The sequence below is a fragment of the Mus musculus genome, chromosome 16 (genome assembly GCF_000001635.26).
Source record: "Mus musculus strain C57BL/6J chromosome 16, GRCm38.p6 C57BL/6J".
NCBI lineage: Eukaryota > Metazoa > Chordata > Mammalia > Rodentia > Muridae > Mus > Mus musculus.
In genome coordinates, this window is record NC_000082.6 from 17,507,756 (window position 1) to 17,534,792 (window position 27,037).

A 27,037-nucleotide genomic window follows, 5' to 3' on the forward strand; every position below is an offset into this window, starting at 1 on the left:
AGAGGCAGGCAGATCTCTGAATTCAAGACCAACCTAATCTACAGAGTGAGTTCCAGGACAGCCAGAGCTACACAGAGAAACCCTGTCTGAAATAAAACAAAATGAAAATCACCTCATTGTTATTAACTCACAAATACACTCTGCTAGATTGCAGTAGTCACTCAAAAACCTATCCAGTTGCATTCTGTATATCTCTAGGTTTTGTTTTTGTACAGTTAGGATAGCCATTGTGAAGCTGCTCTTGACTTTTACTATTTTACATTTATAAGCTCTTACCAAAAAAATATGAAACTAGACCAACTGACATTATATCCATTTCACTACATGTGTCCCTTTTGCCTGAACTTCCTGAATCATTTCACGGGTGATTCAGCTGGCAGCAGACTACAAATAAAACACACACACACACACACAAATTGTGGTGTAGCCTAGTGGCAGAGTGCATGCTGATCAAATCCTAGGTTCAAAACCCACAGCAAAACAGAGAAAGGGGCTGGAGACATGGCTCAGTGGTTAAGAGCACCAGCTGCTCTTCTGAAGGTCATGAGTTCAAATCCCAGTAACCACATGGTGGCTCACAACCATCCGTAATGAGATCTGACGCCCTCTTCTGGTGCATCTGAAGACAGCTACAGTGTACTTAGATATAATAATAAATAAATCTTTTAAAAAAAGAGAGAGAAGGAGGGGGAGGAAGAGAGAGGAGAGAAATAAATGAAGATACTGCTCTCAACTGAGAACCCAGAGGTGCCCCGCCATCGAGAGTCCCAGACAAGAATGCCAAGAGAGAGCAGAGGGGGAGCAGTGAAGATCAGGTTTGGGGAGCACAAACAGAAGGTGGACAATTGAGCAGCTCGCTTGCAAGTCCGAAACCTCATCCTGGAGGAGGGCGGGGGGATCTTCCGGGAGACAGCAAAGCCCGACTACAAGGCATGCCGGGAGCGTGTAGCTCGCCGCTGCCTTGAGAATGTCAGTGGTTTACTATGGTCTGAGTGCGTATCCTGAAAGAGGAAACCCAAATCGAGACTTGGCCAGAAATACTTTCCAGAATGTGATGTGCTCGATATACGATAATGCGAGGAGCCGGGCTGCCAGGTTCCTCGATAGCGAGCCGCGTCGCGGGAAGCGCGAGGTTTGTCGGGAGGCCCGACAAACCGGCCGGAAGTGCTACACCAGCGGCGCAGGGCTCTCTGGGAAGTGTAGTCCTTTGGCTCTGCCCGGGCGGTGGCCGTGAGTCCTGCAACCTGGCGGCCTATCCAGCCTGAACAAGGGATGGCTGGCTCCGGAGGCCCCATTGGGTCCGGGGCCTTGACAGGAGGGGTACGCTCCAAGGTGGCTCCGAGCGTGGACTTTGACCACAGCTGCTCAGACAGTGTCGAGTACCTGACGCTCAACTTTGGACCCTTCGAAACAGTGCATCGCTGGCGGCGCCTCCCGCCCTGTGACGAATTCGTGGGCGCCCGGTACGACAGTGTACAGGGATCCTGAAGGCACTGGTAGTAGGGACGAGAGCTGGTCTTAGGACGGGCTGTAGGGACGAAATCCCGTGTGATGTCTTGGAGTATAGATTGGTCGTTCCCAAAGCTGAGTTCCCAGGGAACAGCACCGTAGTGATTCTAGGCAGGGTACCAGACTTGTGTTTCTGAGGATCCTGTTTGGGTCCCTGAGCTGTGAGGTATGAGTGGGAAGTCTGAAGCGTCCCCGATGTATGTCCTTGCTGTCTGAAGAACTGAAGGATCTCTATAGATCTTAGCAGTTGAGAGGCTTTGTCCAAACTTATGTGGTAGCAACCATGTGTGTAGTCCCATTTCTTGGGTGCCAGCTGGGAGAGTTCCGGTCTCACCACCCTTCACCCCTTCTTTCTTTCTAGGCGCAGCAAGCACACAGTCGTGGCATATAAGGATGCCATCTATGTGTTTGGTGGAGACAACGGGTGAGTTTGCCTGTTTTGATGGAAGTGGTGGCAGGGGATGATGACAGAGAGAGACAGAGGATGGGAGTCATTAGCTATGCCTTGTGAGCCTCTGTTTCGCCATCTGTGTGGTGCTTTGCCCTTGATTCCCATGTTACGGTGAGGAAGACCCTACCCCTAAAGCCCTTTTATCCAGCATTCAAACGGCAGCCTGTGCTAGGTTCATGGAGATATCCTTGTGTTGAAAGAGGAGACAGCTTTGGAAGAAACATGCTAGCCCTACTGGCACTTTTCTTCTTTCCCTACACTTCTCTCTAGGCTTTGCCCAAATTTTTGTTTTGTAACATCTCTTATGGGGGGAGGGGCGCAAATGTGGAGATCAGACAACAGCTAGCAGGAATCATCTTTCTCCTTGTATGGGTACCAGGGCTTGAAGTCAGGTTGCAAGACATGGTGGCAAGTCTTGTTGAGTCATCTCACTACCTCTAAAACAGTTTTATTGATGCTGTACACACATTTGGTGGAGATTTCCCTGTGTTGCTTTAACCTCCTGGAAAATAATATTCCTGGAAATGACCTAGTAAGCACATCTCCATGCACATAGACTTCCACCAAGTAAGCTGAGGTTATGTGTTTACATATGACTCCCTCCTCTCAGGCCTAGAACCTGGCCTAAAGCCCAGAACAGGCACTATAGCCTTGGTCCTGTAGACTACATGAGGTAGCTGACCTAGAGCAAGTGAGATTTTTCAGGTCTATTAAGACATACAAACTTGGCCATGACTGTCTGGGATTTTAGCTCATTTCCACAGCCTCTTTCTCCAAGAGCAGTTGGGGATTCATGTACAACTGCACATCAGAGTGCGCGTTAATTGGTTCACAGTCCTGAATGCCTCTGTCTTCTTTGTCCTAATAGGAGGGTATGGCCTGCTTGTTAGTGCTGTCCTGTCTGTTTGATGACCTTGTCCCCATCCTTGTTGCCTAGCCATTTGCAATGTTGTTCCTTCCCTTCCACACTTCTGTCCTCTTCTAATGTTCTTTTGGGTGAGGCCTTGTGCCCTCTTATCTCTTTTAAGTGCCACTTGCCCCTGGTGTTGGCCGAGATCCATTTCCTTACTGTTTCCTACAGCAGTGTCCAGATGTAATCATTTACTAAGCAAAAGAAAAGAACGAGCCTTAGTAAGAATTTCTACACCAAAAAAGGCTGGCAGCTAGCATAGAGTGGGTAGGACATTAGGACTGCTGTCCTCAGCATCTACTGGAGCAGGTAGATAACTATGTGGTAATAAACAGAAGTGGTTTCAGTATGCAGTTTCAAAAGAAAAGTTAAGAGAAGGCCAGTTACACATTTATTTGGCTGTGACTTATGATAAACCAGGGGGCCCTCCATTAACAGAGTGGAAAGAAGAGTTCCTTCTGGGCAGTAGCAACTTTGGGTCTTGGGAAGGTAGGAGCCAGGAAACCTGGCAGTGGGGGTGAGGCCTGGTCAGTTAAGTTAGACTCTTGACGGTTACAGCAGGGGGGCTTCCTTATCACACTGCCTCAGGTAGACTACAGTCTCCTGGTTTTAGGGAAAACTGTTAGGTTTTGGGATCAACAGCTTTCGGTTTATGAGGCTTTTGACCTTGGTAACTGTTCTGGTTTGCCCCGGTCTTTGGGGACCTAGTATAGGAAATTAGTTTAAAACAGTAGTCTCCCATAATTTTGTTTAACAAATGCCACTAAGTTTAAGTAGGGGGTTAGATGAGGAAGGGCAGGAACTAGACATGATACTAGCATCTCAGGTTTGACTTCTTGGCCATAAAATGAAGTTAGGAAGGGCACCCACCTAGCTCAGCCTGAGCAAGGCAGGGAGAGATGCCCTGCAAAGGCCTGGCTTGGAGGGGGTGTTTGAGTTGGTTCACCTTTTTTCCACATCAACGAGTTGGTAATATGCCCAACTTGCATATTAAATGCAAGCTGACCCAGTGAGCAGTGGAATTACCTCTGATGCAGTTGTCATGTCAGATGGCGGCAGATGGAAAGCATGCAGGTCTCCACTGATGTTTGAGCCAGAGTGTTGTCATTGCGGGGCAGCCTGGGAAGGGTTCAGTGCAGGACAGGACTTCTGGAGGCTGGGTGAGGTGTGAGTGAGGACGCCAGCCCTGGGCCCTTGAGTGGGCCACTGGTGGTGTGATCAGGCTGGCCTTGCCTGTGTGGGAGCCCTAGTTGCCCATATCACCTAGTCATTAGTTTTGAGCTTTGGACATTGACGAGTTGTCTGACAGGTCAGTGAGTCAGGCCCTTCTTACTGCCTCCAACCCTAGATGCATGCCTTCTCCCATCTTGAAGATCCTGACGAGGTGACACCTTGCAATATCCTAGCAGCTGCCATTCTTTCTCTCTGATTGCCTTTCAGAAAGACGATGCTCAATGATCTTCTGCGTTTCGATGTGAAGGATTGCTCCTGGTGCAGGTGGGTAGCCCCTGGGCCCCAGGACCCTGCCTGTCTTCCTGGAGAGCAGCAGCACTGGGCCAGATTTACTGGCTGAGAGAGTCAGCTCAGATGAGAGTCTTGAATGGCTTCACTTCTCATGGCTTTCTGTGAGAATGATTATCCTAAATTATCCCAAATCCTGTGAGCTACAGGCTGCCTTTGGTCTGGTTGGTGGAAAGTAGATTCTGACTTGGGTGGGACCTTCGATCACTAGAATTTGTCCTGGGCCAGGAGCAGCTGTGAGATCTCAGGGTATGGACAGGCCTCAGCTTAGACAGTTTTCTCAGAGTTCCATCTCAAGGCTGTCAGCAGAGCCTCTTGTCCAACCTTTGTCTCATAGGGCTAGTTACGTGCCAGTAGACCCCACACAGTTGTTGCGCAACTGTGAAAACCCTATGAATGACAACCTCAGCCGTGTGGCCTTGGACAGGAGCTGCCTGCCTTTGTTTTCTGCAGCAGACCTGATCTGGCAGCAGCTGACAGCTGATGGGGAGACATAGTCCTGAGGGTCAGGATGTACTGGGCTCGCTAGCTCCATCATCTGCTCACACAGGAGTACAGTGCCACACAGCCCCTTCTGCTCCATGCTCTGTAGTCTGTAGGACATGCCCCTTGGTCCCTAGCAGCCTTCTGGAGTGGGGTCTCTTTTGACAGGAGGATTCAGGGCTCTGGCGATTGTGTGACTGCCCTGAACATTCAACCAGGCTGGGTAGCTCTACTTGGCATCATGCACTGTCTTAGTTAGGGCAGGAAAGTGTTTACCTCAGATTACTATTCTGTGTCATAAGGAAGTCAAGGCAGGGACCCAAGGCAGGTATTTGGAGTCAGGAACAGAAGCCATGGAGGAATGCTACTAGCTTGTGCCTCACGATGTGCTCAGCCTGCTTTCTTACACCACCCAGGACCAGCTGGCTGGAGGTGGCCCTACCTACAATGGGCTGAGGCTTCCCACACCACCAATAAAGGAAATGCCTATAGGCTTGCCTGCAGCCCAATATTATGGAGACATCTTCTCTATTGTGTTTCCCTGTTTTCATATAACTGTAGCTTGCATCAAATTAACAAAAACAAACAAGTAGAAACAACAAAACCCCACCACCAACTAGGACACCCACCTCTGCTTGGTTTCCCCATAGCACCAGCATAGCAGCTGCAAGTGTTTCTCTTGAACTTGATCTTTACACAACTGCTGCAGATTCTTCTACCTCTCTTTCCTTTTCTGGATACAAAACGCAGGGATTAGTGCATGCCAGGCAAGCACTCTGCCTCTGAGCCGTCTCCCCAGCCTTCCTTGTATTTGTTTGTTTGTTTTCTGAGACAGGATCTCATGTGTACCCCAGACTGGCTTCAGACTTGCTATGTAGGTAAGGATGACCATGACCTCTTACCCTGAACCTGAGAGCTGGGACGACAGGTGCCTGCTACCATGCCCGGTTTATGTAGTACTGGGCATCTAACTTAGGGCTTTGGCTAGGCAGGCTTAGTGCAGGCTAAGCAAGCACTTTATTAATTGAGCTCCATTTCCAGGTCCAGTCCTCAGTTGATTTTAATGATTGCTTTGACTGGCCAGCGAGATGACTCGGCAGGGAGAGAACTTGCTGTGCTGGCCTGGTGACCTGAGTTCTGCCCTCAGAACCTGAGAGAAGGTGGAAGGAAAGAGCAAGCTCACACACAGCTGCCCTCTCACCTCCGCAGGCACACACGGGATTCTTAGCCAGGTGCACAAGGTGCTAGACAAAAATGAAAACCACTTTGAAACTTGGTAACTGTCAGTCAAAAGGTGCTTAAGAAAGGCAGACAAAGTGGTATACACCTGTAATACTAGCACTCAGGAAGCTAACACAAAAGGATCCTAAGTTCAATAACAACCTGAGTTCAAGACTGGCCTTCCCCAGTTCTAAGGCTGTAGCTCAATGGTAGTAGTGTTTGCCTAGCATGTCCAAGGTCCTGGGTTCATTACCCAACACTGCAGAAAATTCACATACAGTCAGGTATGGTGGGTGTAGACACTTAACATTTTAGTTTTGAGAGGGAAGCAGGAGCTTTGCAAATCTGAGACTAGCCTGGTTACATAGCAAGACCTCAAAAAACAAGCAAACATGAATTGCTTAAGTTGAGCATTGTCTTAGTTAGGGTTTTACTGCTGTGAACAGACACCATGACTAAGGCAAGTCTTATAAAAAACATTTATTTGGGGCTGGCTTACAGGCTCAGAGGTTCAGTCCATTATCATCAAGGTGGGAGCATAGTAGCATCCAGGCAGGCATGGCACAGGCAGAGCTGAGAGTTCTACGTCTTCATCCAAAGGCTGCTAGTGGAAGACTGACTTCCAGGCAACTAGGGTGAGAGTCTTAAGCCCACACCCACAGTGACACACCTATTCCAACCATGTCACACCTATTCCAACCAGGTCACACCTATTCAACAAGGCCACACCTCCAAATGGTGCCACTCCCTGGACCAAGAATATACAAACCATCACAAGCATAGAGGTACCTTTCCAAAGTCCCAGCATCCTGAGACCAGGACCAAGGCAAATTCTGTTGCCTACTTGAAAAAACAAATTATAAAATACCTTTCAAATGATTCAAAAAACAAAAACTAAACAAACAAAAAAAGTCCCAGCCAGGTATCACCAATGGCTCACACATGGATTGATTGATTGATTGATTGATTGATTGATTGATTGATTGATTTTTGAGACAGGGTTTCTCTGTGTATCCCTGAATGTCCTAGAACTCATTCTAGACCAGGCTGGCCTGGAACTCAGAAATCTGCCTGCCTCTGCCTCCCAAGTGCTGGGATTAAAGGTGTGTGCCACCTCTGCCCTGCTTGGCTCACACATTTAACCCCAACAGTCAGGCAGAGCTCTGTGAGTTGAGGCCAGTCTGGTCTACATTCTACTTCTACTTTCTATGTCCACTTCTAGGCCAGCCAAGGCTACATAGTAAGACCCTGTTTAAAGGGGGGACGGGGAGTCAGGAACAGTGGTTTTTTAATCTCAGAACTGGGGAGGCAAAAGTAGGTGGATCTCTGAGTTTAAGGCCAGCCTGGTCTACATAGTTTCAGAACAGCCAGAGACCCTTTCTCAAAAAAATTCCCGAGAGGCCTCAGAGGTATTCAGTAGAAGGGTACAGAGTGAGGGCCTGCTCCAGGCAGGTAAGTAGGAATTTTAATGCCTATTACCTTGGTTTTCTCCTGATTAGTGATGTTTTAAAGGGCTCAGTGAGAGAAATGACACCTTTGAAATACAGAAGCAAAGCAAACCTGACTCCCTGGCACACATCTCTCCTCCCCTTTTGTCGGGTGGCTGAGGTAAAAGATTGCTTGAACCACAGTTGAGGCAACCTTGGGCACCATAGTGATAACCTGTCTGAAAGAATTAACAGATTACTGCAGTCATGGGGATGGCACCCTTGAATTCTAGTATGGAGGAGACTGTGATAGAAGGGTGATAAGCTTGAGGCTGACCTGGACTACGTAGCCTAATGAGTTACGTGGCAGCCTAGATACTTGCAGCAACACCATAACTTGAAGAGCAGAGGAGAGGGAGGGTAGGTCAAAGAGAGCCAGGGAAGGAAAGAGAGAGCATGTTGGAATCAGAGGCTGTAGGGCTTGGATTGCCTGGCGGGGGCCTCACTGACCTCCCCTTGTGCCTCTCCAGAGCCTTCACCACCGGCACCCCTCCAGCCCCCCGTTACCACCACTCTGCTGTGGTCTATGGGAGCAGCATGTTCGTCTTTGGTAAGCAGCAGCCTCTTGCTCTCCTGAATCCACTGACCAAAGTAGTACCATAGATATAACCCTTCACTTTCGTTCTTGTCTTCCAGGGGGCTATACTGGAGATATTTATTCCAATTCTAACTTGAAGAATAAAAATGACCTCTTTGAATACAAATTTGCAACTGGCCAGTGGACGGAGTGGAAGATTGAAGGGAGGTAAGAGATTCTGCTGAGAACCTTTATAGTAAGTGAGGCCTAATGCTATTCAGCCCTGTGTGCCTCCTGCCACAACCCACACGAGGAGCCTGTGGCTCGGAGATGTTCATTTACTGCTTAATTTTCATCTCTGCTAAGTCCTGTGAGGGCACAGGCAGGAAGCCAGGAACTGGTACTGAGTCCCTGTTGCACAGCCTGCTCCCAGGTTCACATCTCCTGCCTGCTCTGTGAGCCCACTGTTCTCCTAGCAGCTGGGAGGTGCTGTGTCTGAGTGGACCCCAGATCCCGTTGGTTGTCCTTTGTTTGGTTTCTCATCACTGGATGGAACCCAAAGCCTTGCTGAGAGGAGGCAAACTTTCTGTCGTTGAGCTACACTCCCTACATCTGATTTTTGACTCCTGTCTTTGCAGTAGGATTTGTAGGCTAGCCTAGCTTTGAGCCTGAGTGCTGGGGTTACAGGTGTACCACACTATGTCTGTTTTTTGGTGGTTTTTTTTTTTTGGTTTTTGGAGACAGGGTTTCTCTGTATAGCCTTGGCTGTCCTGGAACTCACTTTGTAGACCAGGCTGGCCTCGAACTCAGAAATCCACCTGCCTCTGCCTCCCGAGTGCTGGGATTAAAGGCGTGTACCACCACGCCTGGCTTATGTCTGTTTCCTACAAAAGGAGACATGTTCCCACCCCTTAGGAGGGTTTGGTTTGGTTTGGTTTGGTTTTATCTTTGTTGGTGTTTGTTTTGAACCAGGGTCTCACATAGTCCAACTGACCACTGGCTTGCTGTGTAGCTAAGGCTGGTCTTGAACTTCTGAGCCTCTTCCTTTCATCTCCCCAGTGTCAGCATTTACAGACATGCTGTCATGCATGGTTTCAACATCTGGATTTCTTACACATCTTGTGCAGTTGTTTGCTTGCACTGCTCTTTGAGTCCCAGTGTCAGGCAGACGTGGGCCTGCTCAACACAGGACACATGCAGCCCTGCACTGCAGCCTCCCCTAATGACCTCTTTCCTCCATTTAAAATAAATAATAAATAAAATATATAATAAATATTATATATAATATAAATATATATCATTTATATATATTATATGTAGATATATTATATACATACATATATGCTTATGTGTATATGTAAAACTTTTTTTTTTTAATTCTGTTTGGGTGTTTTGCTGGCCTGTATGTTGCGCAACGTGTATGCCTGGTGCCTGAGGAGACCTGAAGAGGGCATCAGGTCCCCTGGGATTGGAGTTACAGGGATGGTTGCAAGCTGCCCTGTGGGTACAACCTGGGCCTTCTGAAGAACAGCCAGCGGGCACTCTTCAATCCTGAGCCTTCTTTCTGGGCAGTCCTCATTTTTTTTCCCTTTTTGTTCTAGGTTGCCTGTTGCCAGGTCAGCCCATGGGGCTACAGTGTACAGTGATAAGCTCTGGATCTTTGCTGGTTATGATGGCAATGCCAGGTAGGCGCGTAGCTGGCCATGTCTCCTAACTCTGCATGCCCTCAAGGGCAGAATAAGCTCTCTTGGCACCTAAGTGCTCAGGCTGGGGTAAGTTACCCTGGTAGGTTTTGAGTTCCTTAGGAGCTGGGTGTGGAGGTAAGACTTCTGAGTGGCGCTCTCAGCCCAGTTGCTGGCCCCTTGATTTTCTCAGATGAGGATATTTGGAACTTACAGGTGGGGCCTGGAAGCAGGAAGCGTCTCAGCTCAAACCCAGCTCTGAGCTCCTGTGTTGCAGTGTTCTCTATTGATTTGTTGTCTTTTGTTTTGCTTTTGTTTTAAGACAAGGTTGCTATGTATGTAGCCCTGGCACCCTCTGTGTAGAGACTGGCTTCCAACTCACAGAGATCCTCCTTCCTCTGCTTCTTGAGTGCTGGGATTAAAGGGGTGGGCCTCCACACCAGACTACCGCCTTATTTCAGAAAAGTACTTTTAGCTGGGCGTGGTGGCACACCCCTTTAATCCCAGCACTTGGGAGGCAGAGGCAGGCGGATTTCTGAGTTCAAGGCCAGCCTGGTCTACAAAGTGAGTTCCAGGACAGCCAGGGCTGTCTCGAAAAACCAAAAAGAAAAAAAAAGAAAAGTACTTTTGCTGTGTTCGTCTAATAATCAAAGCAACATGTGCTCATTCTAAACTTGAACATCGCAGAAGCTAAGAATGGCACAGTGGAGCAGTCGGTTCTGCATGTGGCCATTTCCCTGTCTCAGGCGACTCATTACCCCAGATGTTATGTGTAAAGCTATTCTGTCTTGGCTGGTCAGAGAGCCAGCAGGAAGTGAGGGCGGCTGGGCCCAGTGCAGGGATTTGATATAGCAGCTTCTTCCCATGAAACACCTGGGTTTTTTCAAGAAATCTGGCATAGTTGTCCCTGACACACATGCCAAGTGGTTCTTTTCCAGAGCTCAGGACCAAAGGATCCTGACTCCTCTGTCCTGATGCAGGTTGAACGACATGTGGACAATTGGCCTCCAAGACCGAGAGCTCACATGCTGGGAGGAGGTGAGGGTACAGGGAGCATGCAGCTGGTGGGAAGTTGGGCACTGGGGCTGGGTTGCAGTATGGGGAGGTGAGGGGTAGAGGAAGCTGGTCCTCGGGTAAGAGGTGCCGGGGAGGGATATAACAGAGGCTGTCTTCTTCCCTTCCCAAGGCCTAGCCTCTTTTCCTCCTTGACCTTCCCTCAGCCCAATTCCATTATTGACTAGACTCCAGTTGGGCAGGCTTGTAGCTTAGTTGGCAATGCAGCAATGCACGAAGACCCGGTTTCATCCCCAGACCTACATAATCTGGGCGTGGAGGTGCATGCCTGTAATCCCAGCACTTGGGAGTTGGGTCAGAAATTTGAGGTGATCCTTAGCTACAGAGTGAGTTTGAGGTCAGCCTTAGCTACATAGAGAGTTCTGGGTTAGCCAGATCTGTACAGTGAGACCAACCCTGCCTCCAAAATGAATGAGTGAGTAAATAATAAAAGGCTTTGGAGCTAAGGTTATAGTCCAGGCTAAAGTCCCCGTCTTTGACCCTAGCAATGGAAGTGGAGTCAAAGGAAGAAAAAAGCTGTGAGTCCTGGATGGGCAGGGTGCCACAGGTGACAGATGTGATCTGAACATAGTGACAGCCACGTTTTGCTCACCATTTTCCCCTCTTGTAGAAACTGTATTTTAAGCTCCAAATGAACCTCATGATTCTAGCCTTAGCTGATGAGAACAGGCTGTGTGGTGTGATGAGGATGTAAGTTTGTGTTTATTCATTTCAAAGTTTAGGATAGTGTAGCCTCAGGCCTTGGAGGCCCTGGCTGAGCTGTGCCCATACCCCAGGTGGCCCAGAGTGGTGAGATCCCCCCATCCTGTTGCAACTTCCCTGTGGCTGTGTGCCGGGATAAGATGTTCGTGTTCTCAGGACAGAGTGGAGCCAAGATAACTAACAACCTCTTCCAGTTTGAATTCAAAGACAAGACGTGAGTTCTCTGGGTCTTGAGGGACGCTAATATATTCATGCCGATGTCTGGTAACTGTTGTGATCTCCTAGTTTCCACATATAGCAGGAACGTATAGCCTGGAGTATGGGTATTTGACCCTGAAAGGCCTTTGGGTTATGGCTGTAGCTCAGCAAGACATGGCCTGGATCAGGGTCCCATGGCTGTCCTGAGTGTGAAGGATAGCCCTGTACTGTGTATGGCCACTGGTAACAAATGTGGCCAGTGCCAATATCATGTGCTAGCAGAAGATAGGCAGGGTAACGTAGGCTCTCTACTTTCTTTGGCGGCTGTCTATCCTTGGACCCTATGATAGGGTTAGTCTTTGACTCTGGAACTAACAGAGGAAAGGGAATAAGGCTTGGGAGGGGACTCCAAAGTTACCCCACAGGTCAGGGTAGAAAGAAGTACCACAATTCCTGGGTAGAGAGAATACAGTTCTGGGGTATCATGGAGCCAGATGGAATAGCCTGCATCTGTGTTGGTTCTGCTAACTTAGCAGGAAAGGGACCTGTTGAAAAGTCCTAGGAGGAGCATGTTCCTGGGCAGGCATCTCCCAGGCAGGGACTCTACTGTTTGGGCAGTGAGCAGCACAGCTCCATCCCCAGAGCAAACTAGCAGAGACTGCCCTGTCACTGCTGTCCTCTCTATGACGATGTGAGGAGAGGGGGTAAGGGTGGGGCCCCATGGTAGGTTTCACAGAGCTGGGTAGGGCCAGTACCTGAACTAAACAGGTCAAGAGATGCTGGCAACAGAGACCTGGGTCTTCCCTTTAGACCATGGGCTGGCACTCCAAGCACTTTAGGGGGACTTCATAGGAGGACCTTTTATGGGGAGTGTGTGAGAGAGCAGGGCTCCCACCCCACTGTTGGTTCATGGTCATGGCCCCAGGTGGACACGCATCCCTACTGAGCACCTGCTTCGGGGCTCCCCACCCCCGCCACAGCGGCGCTACGGACACACCATGGTGGCCTTTGACCGCCATCTCTATGTGTTTGGGGGTGCAGCGGACAATACACTGCCCAATGAGTTGCACTGCTATGATGTGGACTTCCAGACCTGGGAGGTTGTCCAGCCCAGCTCTGACAGTGAGGTGAGTCCTGGCTGGGTTCCCTGGGTTTCACATTGCTAAGAAGAGCAACTTGAGAACCTTCAAGGCCCTATAGCCTTCAGTTTTTCCTGCCCGCATTTCATCTTGTGGCACTGGGCTGCTATCCTGAAGAGCTCTGGAAAGCATTCTGACCACCCTCACAGCCTTACCCATTGTCTTGTGCCCCCTCTGGAACCCAGAGCAAGCTCTGGAAGGGATGATGGCTTATTACCTTCTTGCACATGTTTTCTACAAGGTTGGTGGGGCCGAGATGCCTGAGCGAGCTTCCTCTTCTGAGGATGCATCTACTCTAACCTCTGAAGAGCGGAGCAGCTTTAAGAAGTCCAGAGATGTGTTTGGCTTAGACTTCGGCACCACTTCAGCCAAGCAGCCTGTCCATCTGGCATCAGAGGTGAGTATCAAGGACCCTTATTAAAATTCCATTACTTTCAGAAGCAGGAACTTTCAGATGGTATGGGCTCCTGGAAGGAGCTCCTTACTCAGGTCACACAGCAACACATGGCTCTGGGAGTCCCAGGCTTGATCCCCTGTACCCTAGTGAGGTACTCTGGACTAAGTCCTCCATATCATAAAGTTAATGCACAGCCTGCCCTGCCCTCTGCCTCCCCTACCCCATGACCCCAGCTTTCCTCCACACCTGCAGGAGCACCCAGGAAACCTCTGTTCAAGGGACTAGGATCTTTGGCCTTTCTTCTTTCATGGCCACATGGAGCCATAACCTGGCCACAGCTGGATCTAGTGTCGGAGACTGGGTCCCATCCCATTGCTTTGTTCACTTGTCTTTCTCAGCTGCCCAGCGGGAGGCTCTTCCATGCTGCCGCTGTCATCTCTGATGCCATGTACATCTTTGGGGGCACTGTAGACAACAACATTCGCAGTGGGGAAATGTACAGGTTCCAGGTGAGTAGCTAGTAGTTCTGTGAGGCCTGCTGGGCCAGGTGGGTCCAGTGAGTAGGGACAAGGAGATGTCAAGGTGCACAGTGGTACCTGAGCCTGGGGATGGTGGCATCTCTGAGCAGCTTGGTGGAGAGGGTTAGAGGTGCTGTAGGTCCAGGTAGGGAGAAGGGACCCTTACTACGGTGAGGCAAGCAGAGCCTCTGTTTCAGAGGAGAATGGCAGGTCAGCTCGCAGGACCAGCAAAGCAGTGGCCAATCTGGGCTCTGTGCTGGGGACTCCAGAGAAATCATAGCAGCCCGTTCCCAAATCTGGAGGAACTGATGCTTAGGACAGGGGCCTGTGCCATAGTGGAGGCATGGATAAATCTATTTCAATGGTGGGTAGGGGTGGGATGGGGTTGCTTGAATTCCTGGGTCCACGTTTATTAGAAAGAGTACAACCTGGGGTAGCCTCTGTCAGTGCAAGACCATAAAGTGGTAGGCCCTCATGGTCATGGCCAGAGCAGGACAGTCCTCAGCTGGCCTCATCTGATCCCTGGTCTGAGGATCCCAGGGCTGGCTGGTTGTAGGCTTTAGTTGCTCGCTCACTGGTTCTCCCTCTGCAGTTCTCTTGCTACCCTAAGTGCACACTGCACGAAGATTATGGGCGCCTATGGGAGGGCCGCCAGTTCTGTGATGTGGAGTTTGTGCTTGGTGAGGTAGGTGACTGACTTATACCAGCCTTGCTTGCTGTATGTGCTGAGTTGAGCTTTGCCCTGGCCTGCTGACCTGTATCCCCTGCAGCAGGGGTCCTGTGCTTTTGCCCATGTATCATTTGTTTGTCATGCAGAAGGAAGAGTGTGTGCAAGGCCATGTTGCCATCGTCACTGCAAGGAGCCGGTGGCTTCGTAGGAAGATCGTACAGGCTCAAGAGTGGCTGGCCCAGGTCAGGTCTCCTTTAGCCCCCATGACTGGGAAGGTTTGCCTACTGTCTGAAGGGGTGCCCTGAGTTCCCTTTTCCCCACAGAAGCTAGAGGAAGATGGGGCCCTAGCTCCCAAGGAGGCCCCTGGCCCAGCTGTGGGCAGGGCACGGCCACCCCTGTTACGTGTGGCCATCCGTGAGGCTGAGGCCCGGCCATTTGAGGTGCTCATGCAGTTTCTCTACACAGACAAGATCAAGTACCCACGGAAAGGTCTGCCTGGGACATGGGTGATGTGCACCAAGGTGGGGTGTGGGCAGCAGAGCTAGAAGTGGTGCTGCTAGGTGTGTCACAGATGTGCTTGAGGCACAAACCTGTTACCCTTGATGATAGCAGTTGACCTGCAGTCTAGCTGCCATCTCGCAGCCCTGGCCCTCTTGTTCATGTTTGGAGCCCTGGGCCCTCTTTTAGGCCCCCCTCTCCAGGGGCCCCTAGGCTCAGGGACTTTTTGGTGCAGGCCATGTAGAAGACGTGCTGCTCATCATGGATGTGTATAAGTTGGCGCTGAGCTTCCAGCTGTGTCGCCTTGAGCAGCTGTGTCGGCAGTACATCGAGGCCTCTGTAGATCTGCAGAATGTTCTGGTTGTGTGTGAGAGTGCTGCCAGGCTACAGCTGGGCCAGCTCAAGGTACAAGCTGGGGATGCCTTCCAGCCCAGGCCTTCCTGGGTAGGGTGGGGTGGGTGCCCGTGCTCCTTGCTACATGCTTTGTTGCCCAGCCTGGGCCTTGGCCTGACTCCACTTTCCTGTTGTGTTTTGTCTGTCCCAGGAGCATTGCCTGAACTTCATAGTGAAGGAATCCCACTTCAATCAGGTGATCATGATGAAGGAGTTTGAGCGCCTCTCATCCCCACTGATTGTAGAGATAGTTCGTCGGAAGCAGCAGCCGCCCCCTCGCACACCCTCCGATCAGCCTGTGGACATTGGTAGGGAACCTCTCTTCCTGTCCTGAGTATAGGGAAGTGGTAAGAGACTTAGATCCACTTACCTGCCAGTCCCTTGAGGTAAGGGTGGCTCTGTGACCCACTCAGGTGCTCCCTGGCACAGGGACTGGGAAGGACAGGGGCTTTTAATAGTAAGCTATGTGCCAGCAAGCCTGGGTACCCATGAAACCCACTCTTGAGGGTGACCCATGCATTCTCTGGTTGGCTAGTCAGATCTCACGTCTTACAGTCAGGTTAGTGAGGCAGCTGCAGCTGTGTTCTTCTTTACATTGTACCCACTAGAGATTCCTAACACCTTCACTGCCCCAGCTCACTTTGGGTCTTGTACTGACTGACCCTTGCCACTGGCATGATAGTCCAAAAGCTGGGCCTGGAGGGATATGTCGCACGAGACTGGGAGCTGGACATACAGGGCATGTGGGAGGAGATAAGGTATTGGTACAGCATCCGTGAGGGCCAGAACAAGGACAGCTGTTTCCAGGTGAACAGAAAGACTGAGGGAAGGAATGACTGGCACTTCTGGCTTTGGGAAACTTTGAGCAGGGCAATAACACTGGATAGGGCCCTTAGGCCAGAAAACAAAGTTGGTCTATTCATTCAGGGTCAAGGTGGGAGCCTTCTCAAGGTCCTTCTACACTCCCCAGGCACATCTCTGATCCAAGACATGAAGGCTTACCTGGAGGGAGCAGGCTCGGAGTTCTGTGACATCACACTACTGCTAGATGGCCAGCCACGGCCAGCCCACAAAGCCATCCTAGCTGCCCGTTCTAGGTATGTTACGGGCCTGTGAGGGCAGGGCAGGACCTTGATGCTGACTTCCTTCTCCTGAGAGCTGGGATCTGCCTCCTGCTTGCAGCTACTTTGAGGCCATGTTTCGGTCGTTCATGCCAGAGGACGGGCAGGTGAACATCTCCATTGGGGAGATGGTTCCCAGCAGACAGGCCTTCGAGTCCATGCTACGCTACATCTACTATGGCGAGGTCAACATGCCCCCTGAGGACTCGCTGCATCCTTTTACATGTTGGTGCTCCCGGGTCACCACTGGGGAGTTGTAGACATGTCTGAGTCCTGTTGCTTTGTTGGCTTGCTGATCTTGGCTTGGTACCTAATTTTAGAGCAGTGCCAAATGCTGATACTGGATCTACTAGTCTCCAAAGGTTCCAAGCAGGTGGGCAGCAGGAGAGAACACTTTCACAACTATAGGGGACAAGTGGGCTAGTTACTACTGTTCAACAAACAGGAGGTGGACAAAGTGATTCCTTGTGTTTTCTGTCAAAAGTGTTTAAACCTGAGGTGCAAGGATACCTGATGGGACGAGAGGGCTTGGAAAAATTATGGGAATGCGCACGTGGGAATGAGAGGATTAAGGTGTTCTTTGGCTCTTTTTTTTTTTTTTTTTTTAAAGATTTATTTATTTATTTATTATATGTAAGTACACTGTAGTTGTCTTCAGATACACCAGAAGAGGGCATCAGATCTCATTACGGGTGGTTGTGAGCCACCATGTGGTTGCTGGGATTTGAACTTCGGACCTTCGGAAGAGCAGTCGGGTGCTCTTACCCACTGAGCCATCTCACCAGCCCGTTCTTTGGCTCTTGAATGGAGCTTTGAGCCTAAAATGGTTCAGAACCAGTTTAGAGAGCAAGCCAGCTGGGGCCCTAGTTCTGGGTGCTAGCTCTGGGTTCTGGGGTTTGTGTAGTTCCCAGGAGGACAAGGGATGTGGCAGGATAGGTGGATGCAGGTGAAAACATGTCCTTTGACTTGGCAGCTCCTTAACTTTTATCCAGCTACCTGTTTGCAGCCCCGTACTATTACGGCTTCTACAATAACCGACTGCAGGCTTACTGCAAGCAAAACCTAGAGATGAATGTCACAGTGCAGAATGTGCTGCAGGTAGTGCTTAGTACCCTCAGGCCACGCCTTCCTTCAAGGGTGAGCTGCGACAGGGCCTCATGGTTCTTGCCATTGCAGATTCTGGAGGCGGCTGACAAGACGCAGGCACTGGACATGAAGCGGCACTGTTTGCACATCATTGTACACCAATTCACCAAGGTCAGGCTCTGGCCCCAGTGTTCTAGGTCCCAGCTCTCCCCAGCAGGCCTGGGCACCTCTTGGCCATTGTCCACTATCCTCAGACAACCTAGGCCTGAGCAGGCTAGACCCCAAGAGGACTCTTCTGCCCACCCTGGTCGTCTGGTTTCATCTAGTTTTGGTCATCTGTGCAGGTCTCTAAGCTGCCCACGCTGCGGTTGCTGAGCCAGCAGCTGCTGCTGGACATCATAGACTCCTTGGCCTCCCACATCTCTGACAAGCAGTGTGCAGAGCTGGGTGCTGACATCTGAGGATCTCTGTTTGGAGAGTGAAGACACCCAACCAATTGGCCACATCTCCACCTGCAGAGTGATCACACCTGTGGGGTCAAGGGTTCTCAGCTTCTACAGGGGGCTGAGGTGTACAGGGACCCCCCAAAGCCTGCACTTCATTGAGGACACAGGCCCCACAGGGAATAGCAAATAAAGCAAACTCCTTTCTAGCTGGCACCTCTCTGTCAGGAGCCATTTTGCTTGCTTCTGTGAAAGCCTATCAGGCCGAGTCAAGTCAGGCCAGGGTCTGCTGGCAGATTTTCTAGCCTGCTGACTCATGAAACGGTAAGAGGGGATACACTTGAAGCTCAAGGTGAGGGGCTGAATGTTCGGTTAATCTTGGAGTAAGGGACAAGGAGGCCTCCAGATAGGTACAGATATCCAATGTATGTCAGCCATTGTCTCTGCTGGCTTGTGACTTTGTTTCCCGAGATACTGTAAAGAATATAAAGCCTATGAGAGTTATTATTAAACTCAGAGCTGCAGCGGCACTAACTGAACAGCCCTCTCAATTTCTAACCTTTGTCTCCGAGTCTTCTTTTCCGTCTTTCCTATAATCATCCTTACTCGCCTCTCAGAGGACTGTTGGACTTTGTACCGGCAGTCCCAAGACCAGGGCTCAGGGACAGCACCTGGTGGTAGAAAGATGATGGGAGTGTGGCTTTGTAGTACCAGCATAGAATCCTACTGTCAGGGGATGAAGGCTCAGCAAGTTATTCTAGCTATACCCCACTCCTTACCCACAAGTTAGGAATGGGGATTAGTAACAGTGGTCAGATCTTAGACATGAACTTTGGAAGGTTTTGCTCCCAGCCCATAGGGCAGTAAGCATAGCTCAGCCTCCCAGAGGCTGCATGTTCTGGGCCACACAGTGTGCATATTTGGGCCAGAGAAAGAGTGGAGATGTTCCTATGTCTGTATTCTGTCATGGCCATGCCTCTATTACAGGTGTGGCAATGCTGCTTACACACTTGCCTGACATGGTTGCCATCACTGGTCTGCCCTCCTGTAGCATGTGACAGTTATACAGCTCAGGATAGATGTGGGTTTAGTACATTTTCCCTGTTCTGCCCATGTCAATACATTGTGTCAGTCACAAGGGAGAAGAAACTGCATACCTATTTCCACAGAGCCCTAGACTGTCCAAGGTATCCATCCTTGTTATCTGACAGCAGGCCACGAAAGCCTATATCCCAATACAGCACAGTGGACCTGTTTTTTGAGTTCAGGAACCTACTCTGTCTTATTTCCTAGGAAACCAGAACTCATTTTCTGTTTGGCTCTTCCTGGCCTTAGAACACATTTCTCTTCTGTGCTTCATTCACCCCATGCTGTGGGACTCTGGGTAGAAAGGTGCCCAGGGTGGCAGTGTCCCAAAATGACAGACAAGAAGTGGTCTGGTTGCAAGATGCGCTGGGAATACAGGGAGGTACCTGGCACAAGCTGAGGCTGGTAGCTGACTCAAGTAGCAGCTAAGCTGAGTGGAAGGGGCCAGCCAGGCAGGCTTGTTATGAGTCAGCTGCGTTGTCAGAGCCACTTCCCAAAGGTGGCCTCGTCCAAACCTATTCTGAAGGACCATGTGAAATCTTCATGATGCCCACTGTAACTGGCCCTTCAACCATCCCTCCTACACAGGACACAAATAAATATACACCCAGAGCTCCAAAAAAGAAAACTCTGAGAACCTTGTGTACCAACTACAGCCATCACCTCAACTGTGCTTGAGCTAAGGAACAGCAGGGAAAGGGTGTACACTTGATGTTTACCATGGACACGGCTGAAGCGAGAAGCCTACATTCCCAAGGTATATAGTATCTAGGCCAGGACCTCAAACACTATATCCAAAAGCATTTCTCTAGGTACAGCCTTACAGCCTGACAAGTGTAGGGTGCCCTATGTTGGTTTTGAGGGCAAAGGGGCCAGGAGTGTGGTCAATGCAAGAGACTGGCCAAACATGAGGCCCATGGGCTGAAGCTTGTGCCTCTACATACATTCCAAGTCTGACACTGGTCATGATGGCACCTATCTGTATGGCTACAAACACACCAGCCTGGACTATATGAAACCCTGACTCAAAGAGGGGGAGGGGGCAGAGCTAACCTCTGAGGAGCTGACTTTCTTACATGAGTAACTATACAGGCAGAGGGACTGCAAACAGAGATTTAACCAGGGTCAAGAGGTGGCATGCCAGGATCTGAGCTCTCTAGGGTTTTGGCCATGGTCTGGGGAGGAGCCGGGCACCTCCAGCCAAGCCAAACAGCAGTCTCTTTCTAGCATCCACTTTATTGTAACATTTGGCCAGCCCAGTGGATGCAGTTCTGGTCAAGTGTCTCTGAGAAAAAGAAGCCAGAGCCTGGGCATGTAGTCCCTCTCTCAGGCCATACTGCTGCTCAACTGCATAGCAAAGTCCTGTACATGGTCCTTCAGAGTCTGGCGGGCATCTGCCTGTGCTCGCTTCTCCCGTGCCCGTTCCTGCTGCAGCTTGGTCAGTCGCAGCCTAAGCCGCTGCTCCCGCCGCTTGCAGGCCTGCAGCTGGCGCTGGGTCTTGTCCAGAGCATCAAGAGCTGCTTCAGCTCGCCTCTTCCAGAGCAAGGCGCTCCCCACTTGGTAGCTGTGCTCATTCTGGATGTAGGCTCCAGCAGGAGGTGGCAGCCGTAACATGTATGCAGATGGGGAGGCAGGCTGTGGCTCAAGAGGGGAGGGGTGCTGCTCTGGTGAGGGCTGTGTGCTACAGCCCGCTTCATCCGCCTGAGCACCTAGAGGGCCCAGGAGATCTGAGAAGGGGCTGTTAAGGCCAGGGTCCAGCCTCACAGCTGGGGATGCGGGCAGAGTGGCAGGTGCTGAGGCTTCTTCCACAGGGAAGCAGATGATATCGGCACGAGGAGGTGGAGAAAAGGGAGTTGTGGGTCCTTGTCTTTCGGAGCAGCTGGAGGGGAAACAGAAAGAAACTAAGGCATGCCAGGCTCCTCTCATTAGCCCATTTAGTCTCCCTAACATCTGAGCCCCCTTTACTGGGTCTAGATAGCAAAATAGTTCAGTGAAGATGCTGGCATTCACCCTAGGTCCAGCCCCTCAGCCCTGGGGTGAGGGTGGGGCATCCCCCGGTCCTGCAGCACATACCGCTTCCTGCATCGCCGGAGCCGGCTGACGTCAGGCAGGCCAGGTGGATAACCATGCCCCTTGGTCTTGGCTGTTCGACGCAACTTGGAGAAAGACTCAAATATGGTGGGGACTGCCCCCTCCTTCAGCCTGTGATACCCACTGTGGGGAAAAGCAGCCCAGATGAGCTGGAGAAAAGAACGCTGCCACGTCCCCTGATTCCCCACATAAGGCCCTGCAGAGGCGTAGGACCTCTAGGGATGAGAAAGGCCCCAAGGCACACTGCCAGTAGCAATCTCAAGAATGCCACGTGTGGTAAAATCAAACTCATCTTCCCTGTGAATGAGCTTCCCGGGTTAAGGTGAATGGAGAACCCACCAGCAGGGATAGGTGGACGGCTGGAAGAACTAGGTGCTAACCATCCTATGAAAAAGCTGTTTTTCTTTTGCATGGAGCGGCTAACCTCAGGTGACTTCCTTAATCATTCTCTACCTTTGTTTTTAAAGATTTTTTTCCTTAAAAACCTTTTTTATTTTTATGTGTATAAGTGTTTGCCTATGACTGTTCACCGAATGCGTGCCTAGTACCTACAGAGGTTAGAAAAGGATAAAGGATCACTTGGAACTGGAGTGAGCCAGTTCCAGTTCCAGACTGCTATAAGCCATTATGTGGGTGGTGGGAAATGAACACAGGTCTTCTGGAAGAACAGCCAGTGAGTGCTCGTAACCTCTGAGCCAGCTCTACTGATGTGTATGAATATTTTGCCTGCATGTACATATGTGTACCCGTGCCCTCAGAGGTAGATTGAACCCCAGTCCTCTGTAATGCTCTAAAATGGTTAAGCCATCTCTCCAGCCCTTCCACCTTATTTTTTTAAAGACAAGTTTCTCAACTCAACACAGGGCTCAACAACTCATCTAGACTAGCTTTTCCATAAGTCCTTGGGATCCCCTTTTTGTTTTGTCTTCTCCAGGACTGGGATTAAAGGAACAAGCAATCACATGTGGCTTTTTATTTGGGTCCTTGAATCTGAAATCAGGTCCTAATGCTTGCATACCACGTCTTTAGCAAAGGGGGCTATTTCCCCAGCCTGGAAAGCCTGATTTTCTCTAATGTCACTGGCACAGTGATCCTGGGATCATGCTTTAACTGTACAAAACTGGAAAGAGGCTTGGCACGCTTGACAACTGGTCTGCTTGTCTCTGAGCATGCCAGCGGATGTGCATGGACTCCACCAGGGCAAAGAGCTGCCTCGTTTGACCCACTGCTCTGATGCCTCACAACCTGTCCTGGTGTTAGCTGGCAGAAAGACCCACCTGATTCCCACCAGCTCAAAGCAGTTTTCCTCGAAGTGTTTGGAGCAGAAGTAGATGTACTCAGAGGTCGGATCCCACAGGCCCTGGCCGCTGGGGTCCAGCCGCTGACAGTTGGCCAGCCACAAGCCGCGCCTGGGGTTGTCTTTCTTGGGAAGTCTGCAGAGCCACAAAACCGTGAGCACCAGACTGTCTACAGTCCTGCGTTCAGGATGCCCAAGCTCCCCAAGCAAGAATGGCAGACCTCCCCGCGACCCTTTCAGATTACCACCCGCTGGGGGAAAGGAGAAACTGAGAACGAGAGAAAGAAAGGGGCCGGCTCAGCATCATCTAGCAGGAATGAGTCGGAGCTGTAAATCCAAGCCAGGTAAGCGTCCAGTCCTTTTTCCGGCTGGACTCGAGACTATGCGCCCTTCCCTGTCACCCTCCCGCTCACAAGTTCAAGCCTCACATCGACCTCGGGAAAGCGCCGTCTCCTGCGAGGCCTAAGGTGCGGCAACACCGGCGCCTGCGCTATGAGCCCTCGCGTGCCACTACGCACGCGCGCTGACCTGTGGAAGGAGATGCCGCGGTTGCGAGTCTCGCGCGTATCCCGTGTGCAGCAGCCGGCGGCGGAGCAGTGTCGCGGCATCTGGGGAAGGGGCGGGATCTGGGTGGTGGGCGGCAGTCGGGGGAGGACTGTCTTCACGCCCAACTGTCACTCCCTCCAGAGGGCCCGAGCCGGTCGGCTCCCCGAGGCCCGACCCCGTACCAGTCTTGTCCTAGCTCGTTCTATAGACTCCCGTCAGCGGTACTCACGGTCTTGCCATTGCTGCGCCGCCAAAATCTCGCGATGGGTGGATCGACGCGGAAGTTGGGAGCAGAGATACTCCGTCGCCCGTGGCGCGGGCCCCCAAGGGGCGGGACCGGAAGAGATCCTGGCGGGGCGGGCCACCGGATGTTGGGAGTGAGGGATGGCGATCGTCGCTCCCGAGTTGAGGTTTCTGCATCTGTAGTTTCGGGTCCCTGTTTTGTTTGAGCGTCTGTCGTTTGGACGAAGCAGCTGGGTGTGGTCTGTACTGCTCCCTGAACAACGTACGCGCACACTCTGGTTGAAAAAGATCCACCACCAAGAAAAACCTGGGCTCTTTACTGAAAGAACTCGGCCACGGACTGGTGGCTCAGCACTTGCTACCAACCCTGAAGATTGAATTTGATCCCCAGGACGCAACCTGCTGGAAGGAGAGAACCAACGTCCAGTAATTGTCCTTTGATCCCCATATACATGCACAAAATAAAATGTTAACGACACATTTAGAACATTTTCTTTTAATGGCCTTGTAAAGGCCTGGGTGAAGATAGTGACCTTATGGGAGGCCGTCCCAATATACTAAGTAGCAACTGTCCAGTTATCGGAATGTTCATTTTTCAAACCCTGAGACGCTAGCCGGTGTGTTCCGAGAGCACGGTTTCCCCAGTGATGCTTTGAAGGGGGATTTCTCTGACCACAGGATCAGGCGTTTTACATTCTAGGCTCACTTTTGTAGCAGGAACAAAGTCAGAAATGGGTTCCTTGGGTTTCTGCTGGGGGAAGAGAGGTGAACAATTACAATCTTGGGATGCAGAAGGGGAGGTTATGGGACTCCAGGCCTGAAGGGCACAAAGGCATACTTGATCTAAGTACCGGCGAGGTTGGGTAGCCTGTTATGCTCCTGTAGAGGAGTTGTCTTGGCTGAAAAGGTCATCGAAGCCCCTATTTAGTTGGTTTTGATTTTTCCTGATCTGTTGGAGGCATTCATCCCTATATAAAGCCTCCCATTGAAGGAATAGGGGGCAAGAAGGACCAACCGATGTGCTGGCTCAGTAGTGTACTTAGAGCTGCACAAGACTCAGAAGAATGGATTTGGCCCAGGGTGCATGAGTACCATCCTCCTTTTGATTGTCTAACCTCTTTTAATTCATTGGCCCAGTAGGGATACCAGTGTAGGGGCAGAGAGTAAGTGAGTTGAAAACATGGAAAACCCAGGTGTTACTTTATTTGTGCTGAAGTTTGGACGAATCTCTAATTTCACATAGTTGGTGGGTGTGGGAGGTAGAAGACAAAGAGCCTTCAAGAGTTCTATGAGTGTTCTTAGGGTGTGAGGGAGGCAGGAGGGGGCATAAGGCATCAGTGGGGCATAAAGAGGGTGTGTGTGGATGTGGCAGGTCATTTTCTAATATACTCAATGGCCTGTTCAAGGGCAGTGAGCTCCACCTAGGGGCAGTCTTCAGGGCGCTCCTCCACAAGATGTGGCCAGACAATAGACTTCACCTAGGTTAGAAGACTCCACCCTAGGTGGGCTAGGCAACTGTGGTAAAACAAGGTCTGATTCAGCCTGTTCAAGGCTAGCCCCGACCAAAAGAAGTTGCCCCTTCACCGTAGTCAGTCCCTTGCGATGCCTCAAATTGAAGGTAAAGGAAGAAGGAAGAACCAGCTGAGGATCCTCAGGTTGGGATGCTGATGTCCCTCAGAAGGAAATCCTTGCCATCTTCCGAGCATCCCTGTTTGAGCCCCAGATGTGGGTCCTTTGCTCCCGACTGGGCGTTGATCACTGGTGGTCTCAGGATGCAGAGGAGCTGGGGAGCAGGGTCTCAGGCAGTGGTGAGTATTTTATTGAAATAGTGGGGCTAACTGACGTAGCTCAAGTCAGAGGGAGGAGAGGTAAGTGTTGCAGCGGGGGCAGGGACCTTCCAAGTGTATTAGATTAGCAGACCACAGTCTGTCGGGGTAATCTTTTTTTTCCCACAGTGTAAAGGTTGTCTTTGTACTATTCAAATGTTGATTTCTGTACCGGTGACGAGTTGAGTGCTGGCTGGACTTTGGTATTGGTTATTTTTATGGATCATCACCTGCTTCAGTATTTTGTAAACATACACCTCCCTCACCTTTTGATTGGTTTAACAAAGATCTGACGGCCAGTAGCTGAGGCAGGAGAGGAGAGGCGGGACTTCTGGGCAGAGATGGACTCTGTTGGAAGAATCAAGTTGACACGGAGTCGCTCGGACTTAGTGAGTGAGAAAAAGGTAATAGGCCACGTTACAGACATGGATTTATTAAATTCATCAAGCTACACACCAGCCAGAATGGCTAAAATAAAAAATTCAGGTGACAGCAGATGCTGGCGAGGATGTGGAGAAAGAGGAACACTTCTCCATTGCTGGTGGGATTGCAAGCTTGTACAATCACTCTGGAAGTCAGTCTGGCGGTTCCTCAGGAAATTGGACATTATACTACCAGAAGATCCAGCAATACCTCTCCTGGGCATATACCCAGAAGATGTTCCAACTGGTAATAAGGACACATGCTCCACTATGTTCATAGCAGCCTTATTTATAATAGCCAGAAGCTGGAAAGAACCCAGATGTCCCTCAACAGAGGAATGGATACAGAAAACGTGGTACATTTGCACAATGGAGTACTACTCAGCTATTAAAAACAATGAATTTATGAAACTCTTGGGCAAATGGATGTATCTGGAGGATATCATCCTTAGTGAGGTAACCCAATCACAAAAGAAGTCACTAGATATGCACTCACTGATAAGTGGATATTAGCCCAGAAACTTAGAATACCCAAGATACAATTTGCAAAACACAAGAAAATCAAGAAGAAGGAAGACCAAAGTGTGGATACTTCATACCTCCTTAGAATAGGGAACAAAATACCCATGAAAGGAGTTACAGAGACAAAGTTTGGAGCTAAGACGAAAGGATGGATCATCCAGAGACTACCCTACCCGGAGAACCATCCCATAATCAGCCACCAAACCCAGACACTATTGCATATGCCAGCAAGATTTTGCTGAAGGGACCCTGATATAGCTGTCTCGTGTGAGGCTATGCCAGTGCCTGGCAAACACAGAAGTGGATGCTCACAGTCAGCTATTGAATGGAACACAGGGCCCCCTATGGAGGAGCTAGAGAAGATACCCAAGGAGCTGAAGGGGTCTGCAACCTTATAGGTGGAACAACAATATGAACTAACCAGTACCCCCAGAGCTCGTGTCTCTAGCTGCATATGTAGCAGAAGATGGCCTAGTCGGCCATCATTGGGAAGAGAGGCCCCTTGGTCTTGCAAACTTTATATGCCCCAGTACAGGGAAACTCCAGGGCCAAGAAGTGGGAGTGGGTGGGTAGGGGAGCAGGGCAGGGGGAGGGTATAGGGAACTTTCAGGATAGCATTTGAAATGTAAATAAGCAAAATACCCAATAAAATTTAAAAAAATAAATAATTTCATCAAACTAGCCTGGGAGGTAGCCCGCTATCATGCCTAAGCTTTTATAACTAATAGGCCCAAGCCTGATTTGGGTAGGGAGCGGGCCCCATTCCTGCTGTGCTCTCAGAGAGATGTCACAAGTATGGTGAAGCCTCTCTCTCTCTCTCTCTCTCTCTCTCTCTGTGTGTGTGTGTGTGTGTGTGTGTGTGTTTCGAAAGAGGGTTTCTCTGTGTAGCCCTGGATGTCCTGGAACTCACTCTGTAGACCAGGCTGGCCTTAAACTCACAGATCTGCCTGCCTCTGCCTCTGGGATTAAATGCCTGTGATACCA

General features: G+C 50.4%; 2 protein-coding genes across 13 annotated transcripts; one reads left to right on the forward strand and one right to left on the reverse strand.

The window, feature by feature from the left end:
* The first annotated feature begins 504 nt into the window (after positions 1-504).
* Positions 505-18,578, forward strand: Lztr1 (leucine-zipper-like transcriptional regulator, 1). 8 transcript variants are annotated; one of them, XM_030249246.1, is made up of 21 exons: positions 505-1,463; positions 1,871-1,933; positions 4,311-4,367; positions 8,053-8,132; positions 8,219-8,327; positions 9,701-9,784; positions 10,762-10,819; positions 11,632-11,771; positions 12,797-12,882; positions 13,136-13,291; positions 13,690-13,800; positions 14,402-14,494; positions 14,626-14,721; positions 14,803-14,968; positions 15,213-15,382; positions 15,522-15,678; positions 16,341-16,467; positions 16,553-16,702; positions 17,484-17,589; positions 17,668-17,748; positions 17,922-18,578. In XM_030249246.1, exons 10-21 carry the CDS (start codon positions 13,151-13,153, stop codon positions 18,036-18,038), a joined length of 1,515 nt encoding a protein of 504 aa, XP_030105106.1. In that variant the 5' UTR covers positions 505-1,463; positions 1,871-1,933; positions 4,311-4,367; positions 8,053-8,132; positions 8,219-8,327; positions 9,701-9,784; positions 10,762-10,819; positions 11,632-11,771; positions 12,797-12,882; positions 13,136-13,150; the 3' UTR covers positions 18,039-18,578. The 8 variants fall into 8 exon arrangements, with proteins under 8 accessions (XP_030105106.1, XP_006522540.1, NP_001318156.1 ...); NM_001331227.1 differs by having other exon boundaries at positions 928-1,463; positions 11,573-11,771; positions 12,681-12,882; NM_025808.4 differs by having other exon boundaries at positions 928-1,463; positions 12,681-12,882.
* Positions 18,579-20,203: 1,625 nt separating this feature from the next.
* Positions 20,204-23,396, reverse strand: Thap7 (THAP domain containing 7). 5 transcript variants are annotated; one of them, XM_006522511.4, is made up of 5 exons: positions 23,223-23,395; positions 23,023-23,102; positions 22,475-22,630; positions 21,180-21,320; positions 20,204-20,985 (listed from the first exon to the last, which is right to left on the reverse strand). In XM_006522511.4, exons 2-5 carry the CDS (start codon positions 23,100-23,102, stop codon positions 20,433-20,435), a joined length of 930 nt encoding a protein of 309 aa, XP_006522574.1. In that variant the 5' UTR covers positions 23,223-23,395; the 3' UTR covers positions 20,204-20,432. The 5 variants fall into 5 exon arrangements, with proteins under 5 accessions (XP_006522574.1, XP_030105121.1, XP_006522576.1 ...); NM_026909.2 differs by having other exon boundaries at positions 20,227-20,985; positions 23,270-23,297; XM_030249261.1 differs by lacking the exon at positions 21,180-21,320 and having other exon boundaries at positions 23,270-23,396.
* Positions 23,397-27,037: the final 3,641 nt, after the last annotated feature.